This window comes from Colletotrichum abscissum (genome assembly GCF_030869225.1).
Source record: "Colletotrichum abscissum strain IMI 504890 chromosome Unknown Scaffold_73.1, whole genome shotgun sequence".
Classification (NCBI taxonomy): Eukaryota; Fungi; Ascomycota; class Sordariomycetes; order Glomerellales; family Glomerellaceae; genus Colletotrichum; species Colletotrichum abscissum.
Genome location: NW_026850518.1, coordinates 86,432 through 105,577, shown reverse-complemented (window position 1 = coordinate 105,577; position 19,146 = coordinate 86,432). Strand labels below are relative to the sequence as shown.

The following is a 19,146-nucleotide window of genomic DNA, read 5'->3' as shown; positions in this document are numbered from 1 at the left end:
ACAAGAAAACTCCAAACGTGCCCACGGTCGGTGATCTAGGCCAAGCAGATGGAGCGTCTTTGGCAAAAGTGAAGATTGAACCTGGGCAGGAGATTCTTTATCATAGCATATCCCTCCCTCGATACACTAGAGAAGCGGTCGATGGTCCGAAAAAAGAGACTTGATAACGATTTTTACTGGGTCGAGCACGACATCGGCAGTCGTTTCTTCAAGCTGACTTGACCGAGACTGTCCTGTCACCGACTCACCATTGACGGCGAACAAAGCGCCATCGAGAACAAAATCTTTTTCCCTTCCGATGTGGTATCGGGGAGGGGCCTTGTGTCTTTACCCCTTTTGGAAGTTTCTGTCGGGCTAGTTCCGGTGCTTAGTGACTCCTTACTCGCACGCCAAGCAAAGGCCGCTCTCGCTTCGGCTCGCTGGATCTCTCCCCGCTTCTTCGGCTTCTTATGCAACACGCCCTTTGGATAACGGAACGGCGCCTTACCAGAAGTCCTCAACGCTGTGTTGATCTAACGTGATAGTAGCTATCAAACACATACTAGTCAAAGTTCATGTTGCTACCTTGTCCGTGAACTTTGAGGATCTCTGATGACTCCTTAAATTACCAGCGCTATTTTGAAACTACTGACTCGGTGCTCAGGACAAGATGGTTGACTTTGTGAACATCAATGGCGCCCGCCTGGCATATCGCATAGCCGGGCCTAACAATGCACCGCTCATGATCACGCTGCATGGCGGTCGCGGAATGGGTACACTGATTGAAAGTCCAGCGTGACAAGACAAGCTTGCTGACCAGAATTGACATTATATAGGTGATCATAAATCCGACTTCAAAGTCTATGGCCAGTTAAGCGATAAGATTCGAGTTCTGTCCTTCGATTACCGTGGCCATGGCCAAAGTTCGTTGACTAAGCCTTACACCTTTGGGCAAATCGTCGATGACATCGAAGCGGTAAGACAGCATTTCATTGGAGATGATCAGGCCATCATCTGCGGCGGTAGTTTCGGCGGTTTCCTCGCACAGCACTATGCCATCAAGTACGCCCCGAAAGTATCGCATCTGATTCTCAGAGGGACTGCACCATCTCATCACCGTAAGTTGCGCAACCTGCACTGGCTTTATGAGGGCTGAGCGTTGACAACATCACCACCAGACGAGGCCGGCGCCGTCAAAACTCTGGAGGCGAGGATCCACAAAGTTCCTAGCTTCTCTGTCGACATGTTGAAGAACAAAGTCTTTGGTGCATATGAGAGCGACCGCGAGTTTCAGTTGATTTACTTCGCCATGATGCCGCTGTACAGGGAAACTTTCGACCCCGATGCAGCGTTGAAGAGCAACCTCGATGGTGTTTACGTCGCCGAGTCTCACAGTAAGTAAACTTCAACCGAGTCGATTTGTGAAATATCCAGACTAATTGACATTCAACTCAGATGATCTATACTCCGAGAAAGAGAAATACTTTGATTACACTGAACAACTCTCTGAAATTACAGCGAAGACTCTGGTAGTCGTGGGCGACAAGGATTGGATATGTCCTCCTGGTAGGAACTTTACCAAAATTGTAGAGTAACTTGGTCCACGCTAACCATGAAACGTTGCAGAAAACTCCAAGTTGATTGCTGAAAGAATCCCCGGAGCTAGACTTTTGTTGGTTGAGGGCGCTAATCATGGTGTTCATGCCGAAAAGCCAGAAGTGGTCCTGGGAGAGATTCGCAAGCACTTGGACATCTAGTCTCAACATTCTTGTCAAGCTGCTTTAACTGCCTATCGGCATGGCGCTTCGGTTTTCCGATGAGTTTTATACTTACGAATACCATTGGCAATGAAAGCACGCCTTATGACTTGGCGGACCATAATGCACTTCATTGGGAACATCCTCCATCTTACAAGGGAAATGGGTTAACGTTACTTGGGTACATGCGACTCATTCTCTATAGACGCTAGTGTTATTCATGAATCTTACGTCAACTTTTCACCGGCCTGGTTTTGTTCTCTTTAGTAACGCTATGCCGTACTTCTCTCGTAACCTTGATGATTCGCCGTGTGCTCTCCGCGTCATCGTCATGGTTGCTGTTGTTGCTGTCATTATCCCCCGCTCCCCCAATCACCGTCACTCCTAGGTCCGTTTCGTATATCGGACCCTGTCGTCCCTTTCCCTGTCCAAAGGTCACGAGGTTTGTGTCGCCCGAACGGTTGTAGGGTTCCTGCGTGCTGGTATCCTTGGCCAATCGTTTGAAGAAAGCTCGTAGCATTGTCAGCGAGCCAGCAATGATGCCTAGGCCACATTCGACGATTGTCCAGAGAACTATGTTACCTGCATGGTCTACACAGTTGCAGGAATGTCAGTGTGCTGCTTTGTACGGATTGTAGCGAAACAATCGGGATGCGCGGGTCTTCTTACACAGAACGTCGCTCGCTTTCATGTACGCATTCGTGAAGGGTACTCGGATAATACTCGCAATGCCAGCTCTACCAACAAAAGTAGTTAGTCAAAGCCTCATGTACATAATCCCCTACGTTTAGCAGAGATCTTGAAATATCACTTACAAGAGACCCAGTCCCAGAATGAGCCGCACGTAGAACTTAAGTCGAGATCGCATTTGCACATGCCGAAGCAGAAAGAACGGAATTGCCGCAACGCTGAAGTCGGTGATGACATTGGCAACGGATGCCCCGTACGAAAGCGCGGTGGCCACGATTGGTGGCCAGCAAGTTCCTGGTATACTCTTGTCCCAGTACCTGTCGAGGGGGTGGCATTGATTCAAGATGACGATTAGGCCGGAGCCGCTCATCAAGAAGGAGAGGCCTATCAATCCTCGCAGGATCCAGAGATAGACCTTCTGATTTGTGATGCGCATTAAAGTGATGCAGATGCTGGACTTGATGAAGCACAAGCTGCCAGCGTAGAAGGCTTGCCAGATCAAGAGTGTCTAGTTGCCGTTGACCGCATAGATTTAGCAACAATAGGCCTACTAATTTGTGTGTAGTAGGTCTGTCCAATGCCATCACAACGTACCTTGTAGCCCTCTATGCTCGTCGCTCGATTCATGGTCTCATCTTTGCTCGCTATGCCAGTAAAAGACCCGTAGATCGCAACAGCGGACTGGCCCAAGTTGACAGACTAAACGAACGGTCTTGCAGTTAGCTTCTTTTTTAGCCGACCGGAAAATAGTCGACCTACGAATCCTGTCAACATAGCCCAGTCGTCAGAACCGATTTTGTTCGTCTTGAATCGAATGAACACGCGCATGGCCATGACGATAGTTGTCAGAATCGCCAACGTGACGGTAGTGACTAGGAGCCCCAATGCGAGCCCCTGAGGCTCGACGGCCTGCCACGTATCGTCTCCGGCCACATTGGACATGACGATTCCTCTCCGCCGATTTCGTAGTAGCTGAGCCGGAGACGAAGAAATAGTCTTGGGACGAGTCTCGAAGAGGAATCGATTTCGGTTTCTACATTCTGCGAAGACGCCACTAGTAGTGAAGAGGGTTTCGGAGAAAATGTATAGACAGCAAACCTTGCCACCGAAGCGGAGGTGATGACCGTGGTCCCTCATGGGAGGACCAAAATTCTCTATTGCACCTATGTCCCTGACATCCCTGGCATGGACTCGAAGGAGCGTCTTTGCATGTGCGTTGGCCTGATTCGGCTGCGAACCGCGTCAGGTACGAATACGTCAAGCTCGGGTTCAATCAAAAATGTCTGTTGGAGAATTAAACGGATTGGAACACCCCGGCAAATGCACCAGTGTGGGATGTTGGTTGTGTGATAGTATGCGGTACTTGACAGGGGCCCTGGACATATGGTATGGGGACGGGAGACGTCAAAGCGAAAGGTTGCATATGGAAACCCAGCACCAACAGTATCTTGGCAAGTCGGCAGCAGGGAACGAGGGGGACTACTCCGCCCGTACGGAGTAGAAAGTACATTTCTTCGTAGTACATTTCTTCGTTCTTACATATACTATGTAATGCATTCTGACTTTCCAGTCAAGGTGTTGAAGGTGTATTGTCTTGTTGAATCATTATCCGTCAAAGTTTGTGGATCATGGACTTTGTCTAATTCTCCTGATTGCGATTGTTTCTGACCTTAAACTATCCCCTATACATGGATAATTTATGCGAGTCGAAGTGCCTGGGCATTGGACGCCCAACAGGATGGATACGCGGCCAGCGGATGGTCTGACCCAGTACCCGTCCGCATCACCCCCGTTGACAGCTGAGCCGGGGATATATGCAGGAACGCGGGGTTAAAGCAAGTTGTCGTCTTGAAGATAACTAGAGTCGGGGTCCTGGTCGTTGACCGCCCATCCTTCTGAAAAGTCCGTCCGTCTTGACCTTCCTGAGCATATCTGAAAAAGGGCCCCTGAGAGAAGATCCTCATCCTATAAGATCATCCAGCAATGGTTTTGATGTCACCTAACAAGTCATGTAATTGAACCCCCTTTATCTTCCTTTTTCCTGATCTTTGAAACCGACTTTTGTGCCAAGGAGCATATCATTGTGAAACTCTGATTTATCAACAGCGCAAGCGAGTCAGAAACACACCTAGAATCTATACCATCAAGCTTGCACTTTGACCACTTATCATGGCCATCGAATACGAGGTCAAGGGAAAGGTAGCCCTGGTTACAGGAGCTGGATCTGGTAAGTAGTCTCCATCTCTACCATACCTTCAATGACGATACCCTTGGGTTTTGATCGAAGATATCTCGATCGCCGGCTTGCACGATATTCATGGTTCTTCTAGGCATCGGTCTAGCCATCACCCAGCGCCTTCTCAACGAAGGCTGCTCGGTAATGATCGCAGACCTCGCCCTCCGCCCAGAAGCCGAGACCACCATCGCAAACTTCCCCCATCCGTCTCCATCCGCAGACAAGCCCTCAGCCGCCTTCCACAAGACAGACACGACAAACTGGGCCCAACTCAAATCTCTCTGGGCGGCAACCCTCGAAAAGTTTGGCCGGATCGACATCGTCGTTAATAACGCCGGTATCTTTGAGCCGCCCTGGTCGTCATTCTGGAACCCGCCCGGCGTCTCGCCTGAATCAAAGGATGATGCGGACGCTGAGGTGGGATCGTACCACATCTTCAATGTGAACACCATCGGCCCCATTCGGCTGGCGCAAATCGCTATCGACTACTGGCTACAGAACCGCGAGGTCAAGGGGAATCTGCTTTGGGTGTCGAGTATGGGCGGCTACATCCACTCCATCCAGACGCCGTTTTACTTTGCTAGCAAGGCGGCTGTTCTCAGTGTCGTCAAGTCGCTCCAGGGGTTGAAGAAGTTGGTGGGGATCAGGAACTCTGTTATCTGTCCTGGACCTACGAGGGTACGTGAATCTTAGAAGTCCACACGCCTGTTCACATAACCACAAAGACTGACATAAGCGCAGACGCCCCTCTTTGACCAAGAATTCTGCCGCGACCGCTTGCCAGCTGAAGATCTCGCCCTATCGTCTGAGAACCTTGCCAACGCAATGTTCTCGCTGTTGACGGAGGAGCAGTATGGCAACGGCAACGTGCTCGAAATCATGATGGTTGGCAGCAAAGAGGAGCCCAAGATCCATACTAAGGAGGTGCAACTGGAAGCTCTGTACCCGACGGCTAGCCCCATGGGTGCGGGCACCAAGGCCATGGAGGCAGAGCTAAACTTTATGGGGATGATCGCTGAGAAGGGGATGCGGTCTAGTTGCTAAGTAGGTCACAGGCGCTAGTGTAGATAGGTTAACAATGTCAAGGCTATCCGTACATTTTCGAAGTGATTTTGAGGGATTACAGGCTGTTTTCCACGCCCTCAATTCTTAGGTTGGATCGAGAATGACTGCAACGGCATTTAGATACTCCGTAGGAGACTTACTCCCTGGCCCCCTTCCTAAGAGCGTTCATGGGTTTCTCCCTACTACCAACCAGCGCTCACAAGCTCCGGGGACTTGACGGGCTGCTCCATTCTACGTACCGCCCGCGCAAGGCCCCCCTTGCCTAGCGGTGGATATTCCACGGTTCAGGATGCGGAACAAGAAGCCGTTCTTATCATGAGGAGTGACCCAAAGGAGCCCAGGCAACATCCAATTTGGAAGCCATAGGACCATGCCAGAATAGCCGAACGTTACTTCGGGATCAAAGATGCCAATGAAATCGAACTTTATTCGTCGCTCTAACACATTAAGGTATCTAGGTACTAATAAAAGTAACACAAGCAGCCGGCTACAAGACAGGATCGTATCAGAGAAATCCCAATTCCAATGACCCCCAGCCATAGTCCATGGCCGATTCATCATTCCCTACCGCCGCCGAATGGCGGGTAGGCCCCGTGGGCGAAAACGCAGTCTGGCCCCTAAACCCCGCCGGCGCTGAAGCCTGCCCGCCACAATCGTCCGGGAACTCGTGAAAGGCATAACACGTCGACCGGCCGAGGACCTCCTGCATCAACGCGACGAGCCGCGTGATGAGTGGCCGCACCATTGCCTGGTACGATTCTCTAGACGAAAACTGGCCGCTGCCGCTGCCGCCGCCGTAAACATTGTTGTTCCCGGGAAAGTGTAGAGTCGTGTAGCCGTTGTTGGGCACCCCTGAGATGAGACCCATGAACTGCCGAAATACCTGGGCGGCTTGGCGCGCCTGGTTCCAGCCCTCAGGGAAGGCCTCGAGGATGCTGACGATGACGGCGACCTCGTCGCGGGCGGAGAAGGATGTGCATTCTGCGGCGCAAGCGATGAAGCTGTGGATCAAGACCAGACCGACGGGGAAGAGGCGGCACAGGGTGACCCGGTTCAAGGGGAGCTGGCGCTGCTGGAGGAGAACCGAGGTTGACTGGAGATGTTTCTGGGCGAAGCGCAGCAGCTCGACGGCGGAGACGATGGTGCCGCACGAGTTGAAGTGGCAGGGGTAGTGGAGGAGGAGGAGAAGGTGGTAGTACCGCGCGCTGAGCCAGGTGACTGAGTTGTGGATGGGGACGTTGTCTGGTTCCAGTGGGGAGACGAGGCACCCGTTGCTGTACCAGTTCTCAATCTCGGAGCGGATGTTCTGCACTATGGCGCGCCTGTCTGCTTGCGAGAGTGCGGCGACCTCGTGTTGTTTGCGAGTGTGGATCTGCTTGAGGATGCGGTCTTCAAGCTGCCTGAGCTGGATGACGTGGCGATTTGTTTGGAGGATGGAAGCGAAGTGTTGACGGTCTGGGGAAGCAAACTCTTCGATTGTAAGGCCTGGCAGCGGGACGTCGACGTTCTCGTCGATGAGGGCTACGGGGAGACCAAGAGAGATGGCCATCATCCGGTCCAAGACGTAGATACTCCAGAATAAGCGATGGCGTAGCTCAATGTCCATGGCGGAGAGATTCTTGTCTTCGGAGGATCTCCTACTCAATCCGAGGAGCATGGCTTGGCGGGAAACGATGCCTGCTATAGACCACGTTGAGATGCCCTTTGGGTCGAAGAGTGAATACAGTGCCACCAAGACGAGGATCTGGATCGACTCGAGGTCTTCTCTCACGAGACACTCCTGAATGATGTCGGCGTAGGCTACGTCGAACTTGGAGGCCGTGTCGTTGGGTATTTGGCCGGCGCGCTGCAAGGTTGTGCATCCAATCGCCATGATAAGATAGAGCAGCGTAGAGTCGGCATCTCTACGTCGCTTAGAAGATTCGCCTAGTGACTCGAGGTCTCGCAAGACCTTAGTCCTATTGACGAATGGGTAAGCCCGGTTGACGTTCCGGAAGTAGGCGTCAACGAATCTCCTCGCAATAGCGTCGCGAGGCAGGCTCGAGGATGTGAAGCCTTCTCCATCGCGAAGGCTCTCGATGCCAAGGATCCTTCCGGGCTCTGGCGCTGGCTGGAGCAGAGCTCGCATGTGATCATGGCCCCTTGACGACGATGATTCCGTGTCTACGTTAACCGCAAGACTTCTTTGATCAAAGAGGATCGGGCCCGATGTGCCAAGCGGTTGCTGATGTACGGCAAATGTGTCCCGCGGTTCCGCGCGGTTACTCTCTGCACTGATAATAGACCCGGGTGTAGCCCCATTCGCCGCTGGCGTGGCCGGAAGAATGTCCATCGCCTGACCCACGGCCGTGATCGTAGTAGCCGCCGGCGAGGATCCCAACACGGAGGCAATATCTGTGCCCGTGTCAAGGCTCTCTACGCCAGGGGCGCCGGCGACGGGCAAGTTCTCGTTGATGAAGCGCGAGAGCCATTCTATCCGAGCGCGCAGATGGTGCGTCTGGGCAGCTGTAGAGGCGGCGGGAGTGGAGAAAGAACACTTATGTCCCGCGTTGGCACGTAAGGTGCAGATGGGAAACGTGCGACTGCACTTCTTCTTGAAGCTGCGGCAGCGATCACAGGCGGGGATATCACGGGCGACCTTTGGCGATGATGCCGAGATGGATGATGGCACCGCTCCTGCTGCTGCTACTACTGCTGATGCCGATGCTGCTCCGGAGGTGGAGATGTTGGCAGCAGCCGCACCTGCGGTAGGACTTTGACCTGTCAGCGCCGGTGAGATTGGACCTGACGGCGGCGCTGGGGCCGAGCCCGAGACTGACGCCGCGACGGCTGCTGCTGCTACCGCTGACGATGAGACATCGGGGACGACATCCGGAGGGCCCGGGTGGACTGCTGAGGACGGTGTCTGGGGCGGCAGTGGAGGGCGTATGGCGGGAGGAGAAGCCGAGCGGCGCAGGGCTGGCGAGGATGGGGAAGTCTGTCGGACGCGAAAGCGATGAATATTTGATCTGATGTGTTCGGGCGACATTGCGACGGTGCGACAATGCCAAATGGGATAGGGGGGACTGGGCGACGGCGAGACGCCGACGTGAGAGCGCCCGTTTCGTGTCGGGGCTGTCGGAGACTGGACTTTTGGGGGACGTTTCTTCGCTGGACACGTCGCATACACAACCGGTTGGTCGGCCGGGAGTGGGAGTGTGGGAAGGGGGATCCTTTTTCGAACAGAAGCGAGACTGGAACTGAGTCGGGAACCTCTCCGCTTGTTGTTACCTTGCTTCACTTGCTCAATGGATCGTCATCTGCAGGGCAGAGGCAGAGTTCTTCAGCGGCTGTGCGGTTCCATGGCTACGGGTCGCGTAGTTTGATGGCAATCGTTTGTCGAGTGGTATTTGATTTTCTTGCAAAGAGAAGAAGAGTAAAAATTCTCTTCTCTCCCCTCCCCAGCGTTGCAACGAGGCTGTCCTGCCTTACTACACACTACCCGTACCTAGGTACGTGTACGCACTATCTCTTGTTCTGCCCAGGTCGCTCTCCGCGCAGATCCGATAGCCATCCAGTCACTAAGTCTGGTACTGGGAACCATGAAGCGGCTGGCAAGACGGATAGAAACACCAGGAGTACGGCACAAAAGTACCACAGTACCAGACAGTTGCCGATGGTGAAAGAGCACGACTCAAGCGGGCGTTCAGCACGCCATTACCGCGGTCTGTTCAGGGGCGACGAATGAGGAGTCTGCTTAGAGCGATTCTTCTGGTTTAGTCGGCCCAATTTGGACCCGCTGTCGGGGATCCGTCATTCGGAGTTAATATTTCCTGATAATTTTGTTTTTGTGTTGAGGGGGAGGAACCGAGGAAGAGAGAGTGGGAGATAAGGGGCCCGCCAGCAGTTGGGGTGTGCTGCTACATTTTGATAGTCGGCAACTGAGAACTTCTACTAAAGCATCAACAACTTGGAAGCAAAGACAGTGTGACGGAGCCGAGAAACTGGAGAAACGTTAGTCAGATGCGTACAGTAACTACTTTGCGTATGACTTGCATGGGAAAGAAATGTTCATCCCAAACTGTCAGACTCTTCCAAGCGCTTATGGTCTCCCCCCACCCGCCCAACATGTCCCAGACACGCACAAATGGCGCTCGCGCTGGCGCTGGCGTGGTCGGGCCAAGGCCGACTCGCGCTGGCAGTCATTGCTTTTGCTGCGACTCAGTGGGCCGTTCGTCCGACCAGCAGAAGCATATCGCCGAACCAAGGTTCGTCTGTAGTCCTGTACGGATACTCTCGTCAGGAATCCTAAAGTCCAAGAGTGTGAATCGCGTGATGCTCATGCGGAGCATCAAGCACAAATCGCTCAGAGTTGCCTGTCACTCTTTCCATAAAGCCGAGTCTTCTTTTCATCGTTATCGTCCGACAGTCTCATCAGTGGTGCTACACAGATACCCCTCCCTACTGTCGCTTCCTCGCTTCTCTACAACCCCTCGTCGCATCCAGATCCGGCCAGACTCCGCCGCCATCATGTCGCCCATGTACCTTGAAGACAAACTCAACATCGACCGGGTCGCCGTTATCGGCGCCGGGCCGTGCGGCCTGTCCGCCGCAAAGTAAGCCCGCCGATCCGGCCCCAGGCGACGAGTCCCACGCCTTACACATACTTACTTTATTCGCACTCCAATAGGTACTTGCTAGCGGAGAAGAAGTTCTCCAAAGTCCAGATATTCGAACAGAGGGATACCGTCGGCGGCGTCTGGACATACAGCCCCTTGAACGTCATTGACGGTGACTTCAGCATCCCCAGGACACAACCGACCAAGAACCCGGACACGGCCATTGCCGTTGAGGGACACGATGCCAAGCAATTCGTCTCTCCAGTGTATGATTACTTGGAGACGAATATCCCCCACACACTCATGAACTACTCGGATAAAAAGTTCCCCTCAGATGCCTCGCTTTTCCCTCCTCACCAAACAGTGAAGAAGTATCTGGAAGACTATGCCGAGGAGCTGAAGCCCATCATCTCTCTGTCGACGCAGATCCTCTCCGTCAGAAAGTCTTCGGGTGGCAGTGAAGTTTATTGGGAAATTGAAAGTCTCAACCTCAAGACAAATGAGACCAACAAGGCGCAATTTGACGCTGTCTTCGTCGCGAGCGGACACTACAATGATCCCTTTATCCCAGACATCCCTGGCCTTGCCGAGTTTGACAAAACACACCCAGGCTCAATTTCCCACTCCAAATTCTACAGGAATGCCGAGCAGTATAAGGGAAAAGTGAGATGAACCATGCCCGCAACCCCTTAACCTGACCAAAGTCACTCACACTCATTACAGAAAGTCATCATCGTCGGCAACTCAGCTTCAGGCATCGACCTAAGCGCCCAAATCTCAACAGTCTGCGCTCTCCCCATCATCGTCTCCGAGAAGACCGTCCCCAACACCCCCGCAGAAGACCGCTCATCCTGGGCTAAACCCGTCCCCGAGATTCTCGAATTCATCTCCGAAAACAGACAAGTTCGCTTCGCCAACGGCGAGACCGAATCCGAAGTTGACGGCGTCGTCTTTTGCACGGGTTACTTCTACAGCTTCCCTTTCCTCCGCGACCTCTCCCCTCCTGTCGTAACGGATGGCGCCTACGCGCGGAATCTGTACGAGCATCTCCTCTACATTGACGACCCGACGCTTGCGTTCGCGGGCATCCCGCAGCGCATCGTGCCGTTCCCCGTGTCGGAGGGCCAGGCTGCGTACGTTGCACGCGCATGGGCGGATCGTCTGCGTCTGCCGAGTCGCGGCGAGATGAGAGAGTGGGAGGCGCGGATACTCAAGGACAAGGGCGAGAGTAAGATGTTGCATAACTTGGCGTTTCCCAAGGATCTGGAGTACATCAATATGTTCCACGCGCGGAGCCTGGAGGCGGAGAAGAGAGAGGGTCTGGAGAATGATGGTGTGGGAAAGATACCGCCGTACTGGGATAATGAGAAGCGGTGGACGAGGGAGCGGTTCCCTTTGATCAAGATTGCTTCAAGGAAATTAGGAGAGCGAAGGCATGAGATTACGACGTTGGAGGAGCTTGGGTTTGATTACAAGGCTTGGAAAGCTGGGCTAAATGAGGAGGAAAAGTTGCTGTGAGCATTGCTCCCTTATGGCTTAACCATTTCTTCCCTCTCCGTTTTCTGTATAGATCTTAGAAGGAGCTGGGATAGAGAAAGACTGGAGATGTATACGCTGACGCCATCTGGCAGTTGATAGCTACGTTCTCTCGTGTGTGTGAGAGAGAGAGAGAGAGAGAGAGAGAGAGAGAGAGAGAGAGAGAGAGAGAGAGAGAGAGAGAGAGAGAGAGAGAGAGAGTATGAGAACTTATCCCATCAGGCTGACTACTACTCATGGTGCATATCAGTCATCAACCTCTACATGTAGTGTCTAGTTCAATGCATCTCTTCTAGTTCACTATAAGTCGGAACACCCCCATTCGGCCACCCCCCCCATTTAGCCACCCTAAAAATCCCTCCTAGCCCCCCTAATTAAAATCCTACCCTCAATCTATAAACTACTATAATAATTATAATTATTATCTAAACGAATTTCTTTTTAGTATATATATTCTTTATTATATTATAATATTATATACTAAAAATAAAGTTATTTAAGCGCTCGAAGTAATTAAAAGTAATATTTTAATTAAGAGGGTTTTAATTAAGTTTAGTATTTTAAAGAGTATATTTTAAAATTATTAACGAGGTTAATAAGTTAAAATAATCGTTTTTACTAATTAATAAAAGCTTCCCCTTTAATAAAAAAATAGGCTAGTTAAATAAGTTCGTATTTAGTATATTTTAAAAGTTATACTAATTTATAAATAAATTAGAGAATTCGCTAAGTAAGTTTTATAAGCTTAGGGAGATAATTATTTTTTTAAAAAGAAATAGATAAATACTTTTTTAAAATAGAACTTATTTATTAAAGTTTAAAAAAGTCGTTTTATAGATTTAAAGCGTATTAATAAAGTATTTATTAAAGTAATTAGGCCTTAGTTCTAATTATTTAATATTTTAGAAATTAAGGATATTAAATAAGTTAATAAATATAATATAAATAAAACTAGTATCCTTAAGGATAAGGGATTTAATAAGCTAGTTTTAAGTATAATTAAGACTAATATAATATAGAAAAAAGAGCCTAGATCGCGTTTTTAAATCTTTATTATTAAGTATATTTTTATTAATAATAGAGTTATTAAACTACTATTAATTTATAAAAAAAGTCGGTTTAATAATAATAGTTCCTCCTTAATTTTAAAAATCTCGATAATTAGGAGTTTATAATAATAAATAATAAGTAAACTATAAACTAAATTATTTTTATATAGTTAAGAATAGTCTTTTTATTATAAACTAAGCCCCCCCTAACTAGGGGACCTAATTTATAACTAGAGCCTCGATTATTAATTCTAAATAAGTATAGGAGTTATATAATAATAAAATTTATATAAAAATACTATATTAATAACGTTTATTTATTATTCTTATTATTATATACCTCTTATATTCTCTAATTATTAAATATAGTTATTTTTAATCTTATTAAAACTTATTATAAAAAGGAGCTTAGTAAAGAGGATATAGTAAATAATTTTATTATTATTAAAAAATAGTACTTCTTAGCCTATTATATTATTATTTATTTACTTAGTTTAATAAGGGATAATATATAAAATAATTAGAGAATAACTAGCTTATAACTACTTAATATAGCTATATTTTTTAATAATTTTATAATATTATTTAGCCTAGCTATATTATTAAATAATATTATTAATACTAAGTAAATAATTACTAATATTATTAAAGTCGTTAACTAGACTTTTATAACGTTTATTATTAACTAATTAACTCTTAGGAAAGTTAATAATTCTTATAAGTAGTTAAAACTATTTATAGAGCTTAGGCCTAATTATAATATTTAATGTTTATTTTTTTATAAAGTTAAAAAAGCCTTTAATAAGAAGTCCTTTTTATTAATTTTATTTTAATAATAAGTTCGAGTTTTAAAAGCTAGAGTTAAATATATAGCTCCTAAAAAAAAAAGAGTATTTAAATAAACTTAAATACTAAGTTTATTAATATTAGGGATATAAAGAGGGCTTAAGAAGATATTAATAAGTATTTAATTAGTCTTAGTTAAATTATAAAAATCGAATTACTTAGTAAGGGTAGTAGCTATATTATAATAGTAGTAAAAAGTAGTTAATTAATTAATTATAATTAGTAGCGATGTGCTTAGACCTACTTTTAATAGGGTGGCCGAATGGGGGGGGTGGCCGAATGGGGGTGTTCCGACTTACTAACTTGAGGGTGATTTTCTTCGAACGCCTCGAAATGTTAACACCTCTACCGATGCCACCAAATCAGCGTACAGTAAGCCCAGATGGAGAATGGCGAGGTCCTAGAATCTACTTGGTATAGGCGCTATGGAGGAGAAATTGGTATACAACGAGCTTATAAACTTGGACTCGTGAGCGCAAAGCTGACAAATGGCCTTCATCCCAAACTACACCTGCTGACTGCCCGCGCGCCACGAGCGCTCGGAGTTCCGAACCGCGCGGGATTGATGCAGCTTCCCCGCTCTGGGAAGCTGGAGAAGTCTATTTTTACGTCACGCTCACCTACTTTGTGGAAGCACATCTACTCCCTTGATATGCTTCCTAACAAAGCAATCCATCCGCTAATATCAGGCCCCTCATCACGCCACATAATATCAGCGCAGTTCAAATCCCACCGGCTCCAAGCTGTATCAATCCATCAAAAGTATATGAGATCTGGTATCGCACACTTACCGACTTGCAAAGGTCCGACCTGCTTTCTATCATAAAAGTACAAAGCTATTACCTCAACACACAACTAATATGAGTGAAGAGGTGCGGTTGCATACACCTATGAATACCAAAAGCATGCATATTAACCCCTTCATTACAGAAAGACCCCATCCGGTACCAGCCCGGAAAAGGCGGAGGTTTCGAGCGCACTGAAGCCCAGTTCCGCAACTTCATCGCGAATGATGCCAACGCCAAATTCGCAGCTGAGAAGGGTCGCTATGCTCTCTACGTCAGCCCCGGGTGTCCTTGGGTAAGCCCTCATGTACATCAAAGCGAATGCCCCGCTAACAAAACGCAGTGCCACCGCGTCATGATCGTTCGGGCCCTCAAACGCCTCGAGGACGTCGTAGACCTCTACGTCGCAGATATGGGCATGGGCAAAGAAGGTTGGCACTTCACAGATAGCCCCGAGGCAGCGAAATTCGGCGTTCTTCCGCGCGACCCCGTCTACGGCTTCATGACGATCAAGGAGCTCTACCTCAAAGCAAGTCCCGGCTACGATGGCCGTGTCACGGTGCCTGTCCTCTGGGATAAGAAGTTGCATACTCTCGTCAGCAACGAGTCTAGCGAAATTATCCGTATGCTCTACACCGAGTTCGATCACCTCCTTCCCGAGGTGGACCGCGAGGAGAGTCGACCCGGCGGCGGCCTGTACCCTAAGGAGAAGCGTAAGGAAATTGATGAGATCAATGAGTGGGTGTATCACACGGTCAACAACGGTGTTTACAAAAGCGGGTTTGCGTTCACGCAGTCCGCTTACGAGGAGAACGTCGACGCCTTGTTCAAATCTCTAGATCGTCTAGAGGATATTCTCGAGGACCGGCCTTTCCTGACCGGCGATCACATTACTGAGGCTGATGTCCGCCTGTTTCCAACGATTGCCCGGTTTGACGTTGCATATGTCCCGATTTTTATGTGTAATTTGGGCACGATCCGGAACGATTACCCGAATCTGCACCTTTGGTTCAGGAGGTTATACTGGGACCAGAGTGAGAGGACGCACGGCGCGTTCTTCAGTACGACGGATACGTGGGTGTCGAGGTTCAAGGAGGGATATGGCGGTGCTAGGACGAGGGTCTTGGGAATTACCGGGCCCCTTATCATTCCAAAGGGCCCTCGCGTTTTGGTTCACGAGCTCAAGGAGGAGGAAAGGCTTAAGTGACTGTAGTTTTCTTGGTTGCGAGGTCTGAACTTCACAACCAACTGAGGTCGTATATAGTTCAAGGTAGTCAAGCTATGACGGTAATACCTGCCTGTTGCAACAACTCAAGAAACCGGCTACATCTCAATTGGCCGCCATCAATCATTTTTACTATGATGTACTTGACTGCATTTAATCTTATCAGGTCCCTCAACACAAGTCTCTCCTGGGCCAAGCTTCTCGGCATTCTAAAAATTCCCGAAATGTGCAATACACTATTGCCGGGCAAAGACAGTAGTCAGCCAAGCAAATGGGCAGAATCAGTGGCTGCGGCGGTGTAAGTGAGGTAGGGGCTGTGACCCATCAGCACGCACTGCTGCTTGGCGACAGGGTCGCTGATCCTAACAGCAAAGCATGTCCCAACGAATCAGAGTGGTGAGGAATGTGAACAAACATCAATATCGTCTGGCCACATTTTGCCACTGCCTGACTTGGTTCAGCCTTCTGGGGCAGAGCGTTTCGCCCGATTTGAGGCAATCAATCCATTGAAGAGAGCTTCACCTGAGTCTGCCAGTGTTAGACAGTCAGCCTTGGAAGGCTTTTCCGTTATTATATTAATGGCAATAAGACGAACTAGACTATAAGTGTGCTTGTTTGTACTTGAAAACGTAGATCCGCCATCTTTCTACTATCGCTGATTACACATTCTGCGGCTGCCATTAAACCTACAAGAGCTTACAGCGGATTTGACGAGACCAGATAGGTCTGAAATATCTCCGAAACATTGCGCCGCGCGAAGATCATCAGATTACTTAACAATTCTAATGCCTCCCATTTCGAAAAGCGGAAACTCAATAGCCGCTCTCAGCATCTTCAAGACATTCGAAATTCGAATAGCTCATATAACCTCAATCACCTCGAGGTACCATACCAAACGAGAAATTGGCGACGATTACAAGACCCACATACGTCCAGGCCTAATTACAGGCATCTCTCTAATTGCCATAGTTTTCGTCTTTCTCATACTTGTCGTCTGGGGCAGGCAAAGAGCCAGGGCTAGAGAGGAAGCCACTATGCATAGGTACAACGATTATGTCAGCAACGTCGTGGCTCTCGAGGACCAGCAGAGAGACATCAGGAATGGGGGCTATGCCTATGGTCAAGGCTATTTTCCAGGGCCACAGTATACCGCAGCCGATGATGATGGCAGTGAGCGTGCTCGACGCCTGATGAAACCGCTTCCACCGTTCCCTGGCAAAGCTGGCAGATCCCAACAGCAGTCATGACTTTGATGGGCTCAAGATATTCAGGCAGGGCATAGGTGTTTTTGAGATTCTCTTCTATCTATGAAACAAAGCCTCAATTTCTACATCAACACAAATCAATCAAGTAAACCTAGGTCGAGAGAAGCCGTGCCTTGTGGTTAAAACATAGTATGTAAGATCCTATGCACTGTCGTCGGGCGCGCCCGAGCCCTCTGCGTGTAAAGACTTACAGTATGTCCCTTGCTTCTTGCCGTTGCATCGCCCTTTGATGACGGAAAATAGAAGATTCTGTTATCAAAATATTCGCTCAGAGCCGGGCAGGCACCACTCTTCAAAGTTTTTGGGGACGAAGGGATGCTACTGGGCTGTCATAGGTATCACAATCAGCTCCCCTGAGGAGCGATGTGGAGTCAACGATTATCTTCGTCGGTAATTCTGACCAGTCATCGACGACATCTCATCGGCGTCCGGGTTCCAATATCACGACCATCTGAGCGCAACATGTCGCAATCATGCTCCAGCGTCCTTATGAGAAGGAATCAAGGTCAGCAAGGCACAAATCAGTTCTGTGCTGGGCAGACCTGAATATCCATAAAAGCTGGCCTCCCTTCCGCATGTTCAAGTTACGAGGTTCGTCCTGTTCATCAAACGGAAGAAAGGATTGCCTCATCTCAGGTCTACCAAGCCAATATGAACATTCGTATCCTCCCTTTAACATCTCAATTCGTTCCCAACATGGCCACCATTGCCCCGGAGATCGCTGGTGCAATGGATAAATCCATCAGCGATGCCAAAACCTTGCTGAGAGAGGTCGACTTAGACGTGAGTAGTCCCAAGCACCGCCGTTTGTGTCCCGCAAAGGGACGTCAGCACAAACTTGTCCAAGCTGACCCAGGCTTCGACGTTCTAGATATTCCATCATCCGGAACTCAACTATCAAGAGTTTCACGCGCACGATGCTCTCGTCGAAGTACTCAAGAAGCTTGGTTTCAAAGTCACCCCTCACGCATACGGAATTCCTACATCTCTGGAGGCAGACTACGGAGAAGGCGGCCGTCTCGTCGTCTTCAACGCCGAGTACGACGCGCTCCCTGAAATCGGCCACGCCTGCGGCCACAACCTCATCGCCACCGCATCCCTAGCTGGCTTCATCGCCACAGTTGCCGCCCTGAAGGCGTCCGGCAAGCCTGGACGCGTTAGACTTCTAGGCACTCCGGCCGAAGAAGGTGGTTGCGGCAAGGGCATGCTCGTAGGCAAAGGAGCATACGACGGCGTCGCAGCCTGCGTGATGGCTCACCCGGCCCCAATGTTCACCTACGGTAACGAAGGGCGACACGGTGACGTATTTGTCAATCATGTCTCTGCCACCGCCTTCAGAATCAAGTTCAAGGGCAAGGCTGCGCACGCCGCCGCCTCGCCTTGGGAGGGCGTGAATGCTCTCGATGCTGCTGTCCTCGGCTACAACGGCGTCAGCATGATGAGGCAGCAGATGACGAAAGATTCCACCGTCCATGGCATTTTCACTGACGCCGGCGTCAAGAGCAACATCATTCCCGACTTTGCTGCCGTTGACTATACCGTGCGCGCGCCAACCATTGAGAAGACCAAGGAGCTGCGAGACCGCGTCATTGCGAATTACCGCGCTGGCGCCATCGCCACGGGCTGCGAGATGAAGGTCGAGTACGATGTCTTTTACGCGCCCTTGCGCCCGAACAAGCAGCTTTCTCTGGTGTTTGCGGACGCTGCGGCAGACTTGGGCATTCCCATGTGGTGCGACGTCGACACCAAGGAGGTCATCTCTGGGGCTACCGACCAAGGGAACGTTGGCTGTGTTGTGCCTGTCATCCATCCTATCTACGGGATTGAGGCCAAGGAAGGGCAGAGTAACCACACTGCCGGCTTCACGGAAGCTGCCGGAGCCGAATCGGCACACGAGCGAAGTCTTCTTATTGCCAAGGCTCTGGCGAGGTCCGCATGGGCTGTCTTGACCGACGATGAGGTGGCATCCAAAGTTCAGCGTGAGTTCGAAGAAACTGTATCGGAGAGGAGGTTGAAGATTTCTCTTGAGGAGGAGATGTCTCTTATCACGAAAGACTCCTCTCAGATGAGCACACCTGTTAAGAAACTTTGCTCTTGTGGCAACGGAGTTTGAGC

At 49.5% G+C, this 19,146-nt stretch overlaps 7 protein-coding genes across 7 annotated transcripts; 5 read left to right on the top strand and 2 right to left on the bottom strand.

The window, feature by feature from the left end:
• Nucleotides 1-649: 649 nt before the first annotated feature.
• On the top strand, nucleotides 650-1,736 carry CABS01_15789 (uncharacterized protein; the record flags this gene model as incomplete). The annotated part of the gene is made up of 5 exons (XM_060549123.1): nucleotides 650-767; nucleotides 816-1,097; nucleotides 1,158-1,373; nucleotides 1,435-1,545; nucleotides 1,606-1,736. 5 exons carry the CDS (start codon nucleotides 650-652, stop codon nucleotides 1,734-1,736), a joined length of 858 nt encoding a protein of 285 aa, XP_060390979.1.
• Nucleotides 1,737-1,968: 232 nt separating this feature from the next.
• Nucleotides 1,969-3,563, bottom strand: CABS01_15788 (uncharacterized protein; the record flags this gene model as incomplete). Its single annotated transcript, XM_060549122.1, has 5 exons — nucleotides 1,969-2,327; nucleotides 2,406-2,473; nucleotides 2,552-2,934; nucleotides 3,021-3,125; nucleotides 3,186-3,563. 5 exons carry the CDS (start codon nucleotides 3,561-3,563, stop codon nucleotides 1,969-1,971), a joined length of 1,293 nt encoding a protein of 430 aa, XP_060390978.1.
• Nucleotides 3,564-4,595: 1,032 nt separating this feature from the next.
• Nucleotides 4,596-5,706, top strand: CABS01_15787 (uncharacterized protein; the record flags this gene model as incomplete). The annotated part of the gene is made up of 3 exons (XM_060549121.1): nucleotides 4,596-4,653; nucleotides 4,757-5,340; nucleotides 5,404-5,706. 3 exons carry the CDS (start codon nucleotides 4,596-4,598, stop codon nucleotides 5,704-5,706), a joined length of 945 nt encoding a protein of 314 aa, XP_060390977.1.
• Nucleotides 5,707-6,232: 526 nt separating this feature from the next.
• On the bottom strand, nucleotides 6,233-8,755 carry CABS01_15786 (fungal specific transcription factor domain-containing protein; the record flags this gene model as incomplete). Its single annotated transcript, XM_060549120.1, has 1 exon — nucleotides 6,233-8,755. The coding sequence occupies one exon, from the start codon at nucleotides 8,753-8,755 to the stop codon at nucleotides 6,233-6,235; it is 2,523 nt and encodes an 840-aa protein (XP_060390976.1).
• A 1,481-nt stretch (nucleotides 8,756-10,236) lies between these two features.
• On the top strand, nucleotides 10,237-11,843 carry CABS01_15785 (thiol-specific monooxygenase; the record flags this gene model as incomplete). The annotated part of the gene is made up of 3 exons (XM_060549119.1): nucleotides 10,237-10,322; nucleotides 10,397-10,988; nucleotides 11,049-11,843. The coding sequence occupies 3 exons, from the start codon at nucleotides 10,237-10,239 to the stop codon at nucleotides 11,841-11,843; spliced, it is 1,473 nt and encodes a 490-aa protein (XP_060390975.1).
• A 2,773-nt stretch (nucleotides 11,844-14,616) lies between these two features.
• Nucleotides 14,617-15,748, top strand: CABS01_15784 (glutathione S-transferase; the record flags this gene model as incomplete). The annotated part of the gene is made up of 3 exons (XM_060549118.1): nucleotides 14,617-14,628; nucleotides 14,687-14,836; nucleotides 14,885-15,748. 3 exons carry the CDS (start codon nucleotides 14,617-14,619, stop codon nucleotides 15,746-15,748), a joined length of 1,026 nt encoding a protein of 341 aa, XP_060390974.1.
• A 1,934-nt stretch (nucleotides 15,749-17,682) lies between these two features.
• On the top strand, nucleotides 17,683-19,144 carry CABS01_15783 (amidohydrolase; the record flags this gene model as incomplete). The annotated part of the gene is made up of 2 exons (XM_060549117.1): nucleotides 17,683-17,814; nucleotides 17,903-19,144. The coding sequence occupies 2 exons, from the start codon at nucleotides 17,683-17,685 to the stop codon at nucleotides 19,142-19,144; spliced, it is 1,374 nt and encodes a 457-aa protein (XP_060390973.1).
• Nucleotides 19,145-19,146: the final 2 nt, after the last annotated feature.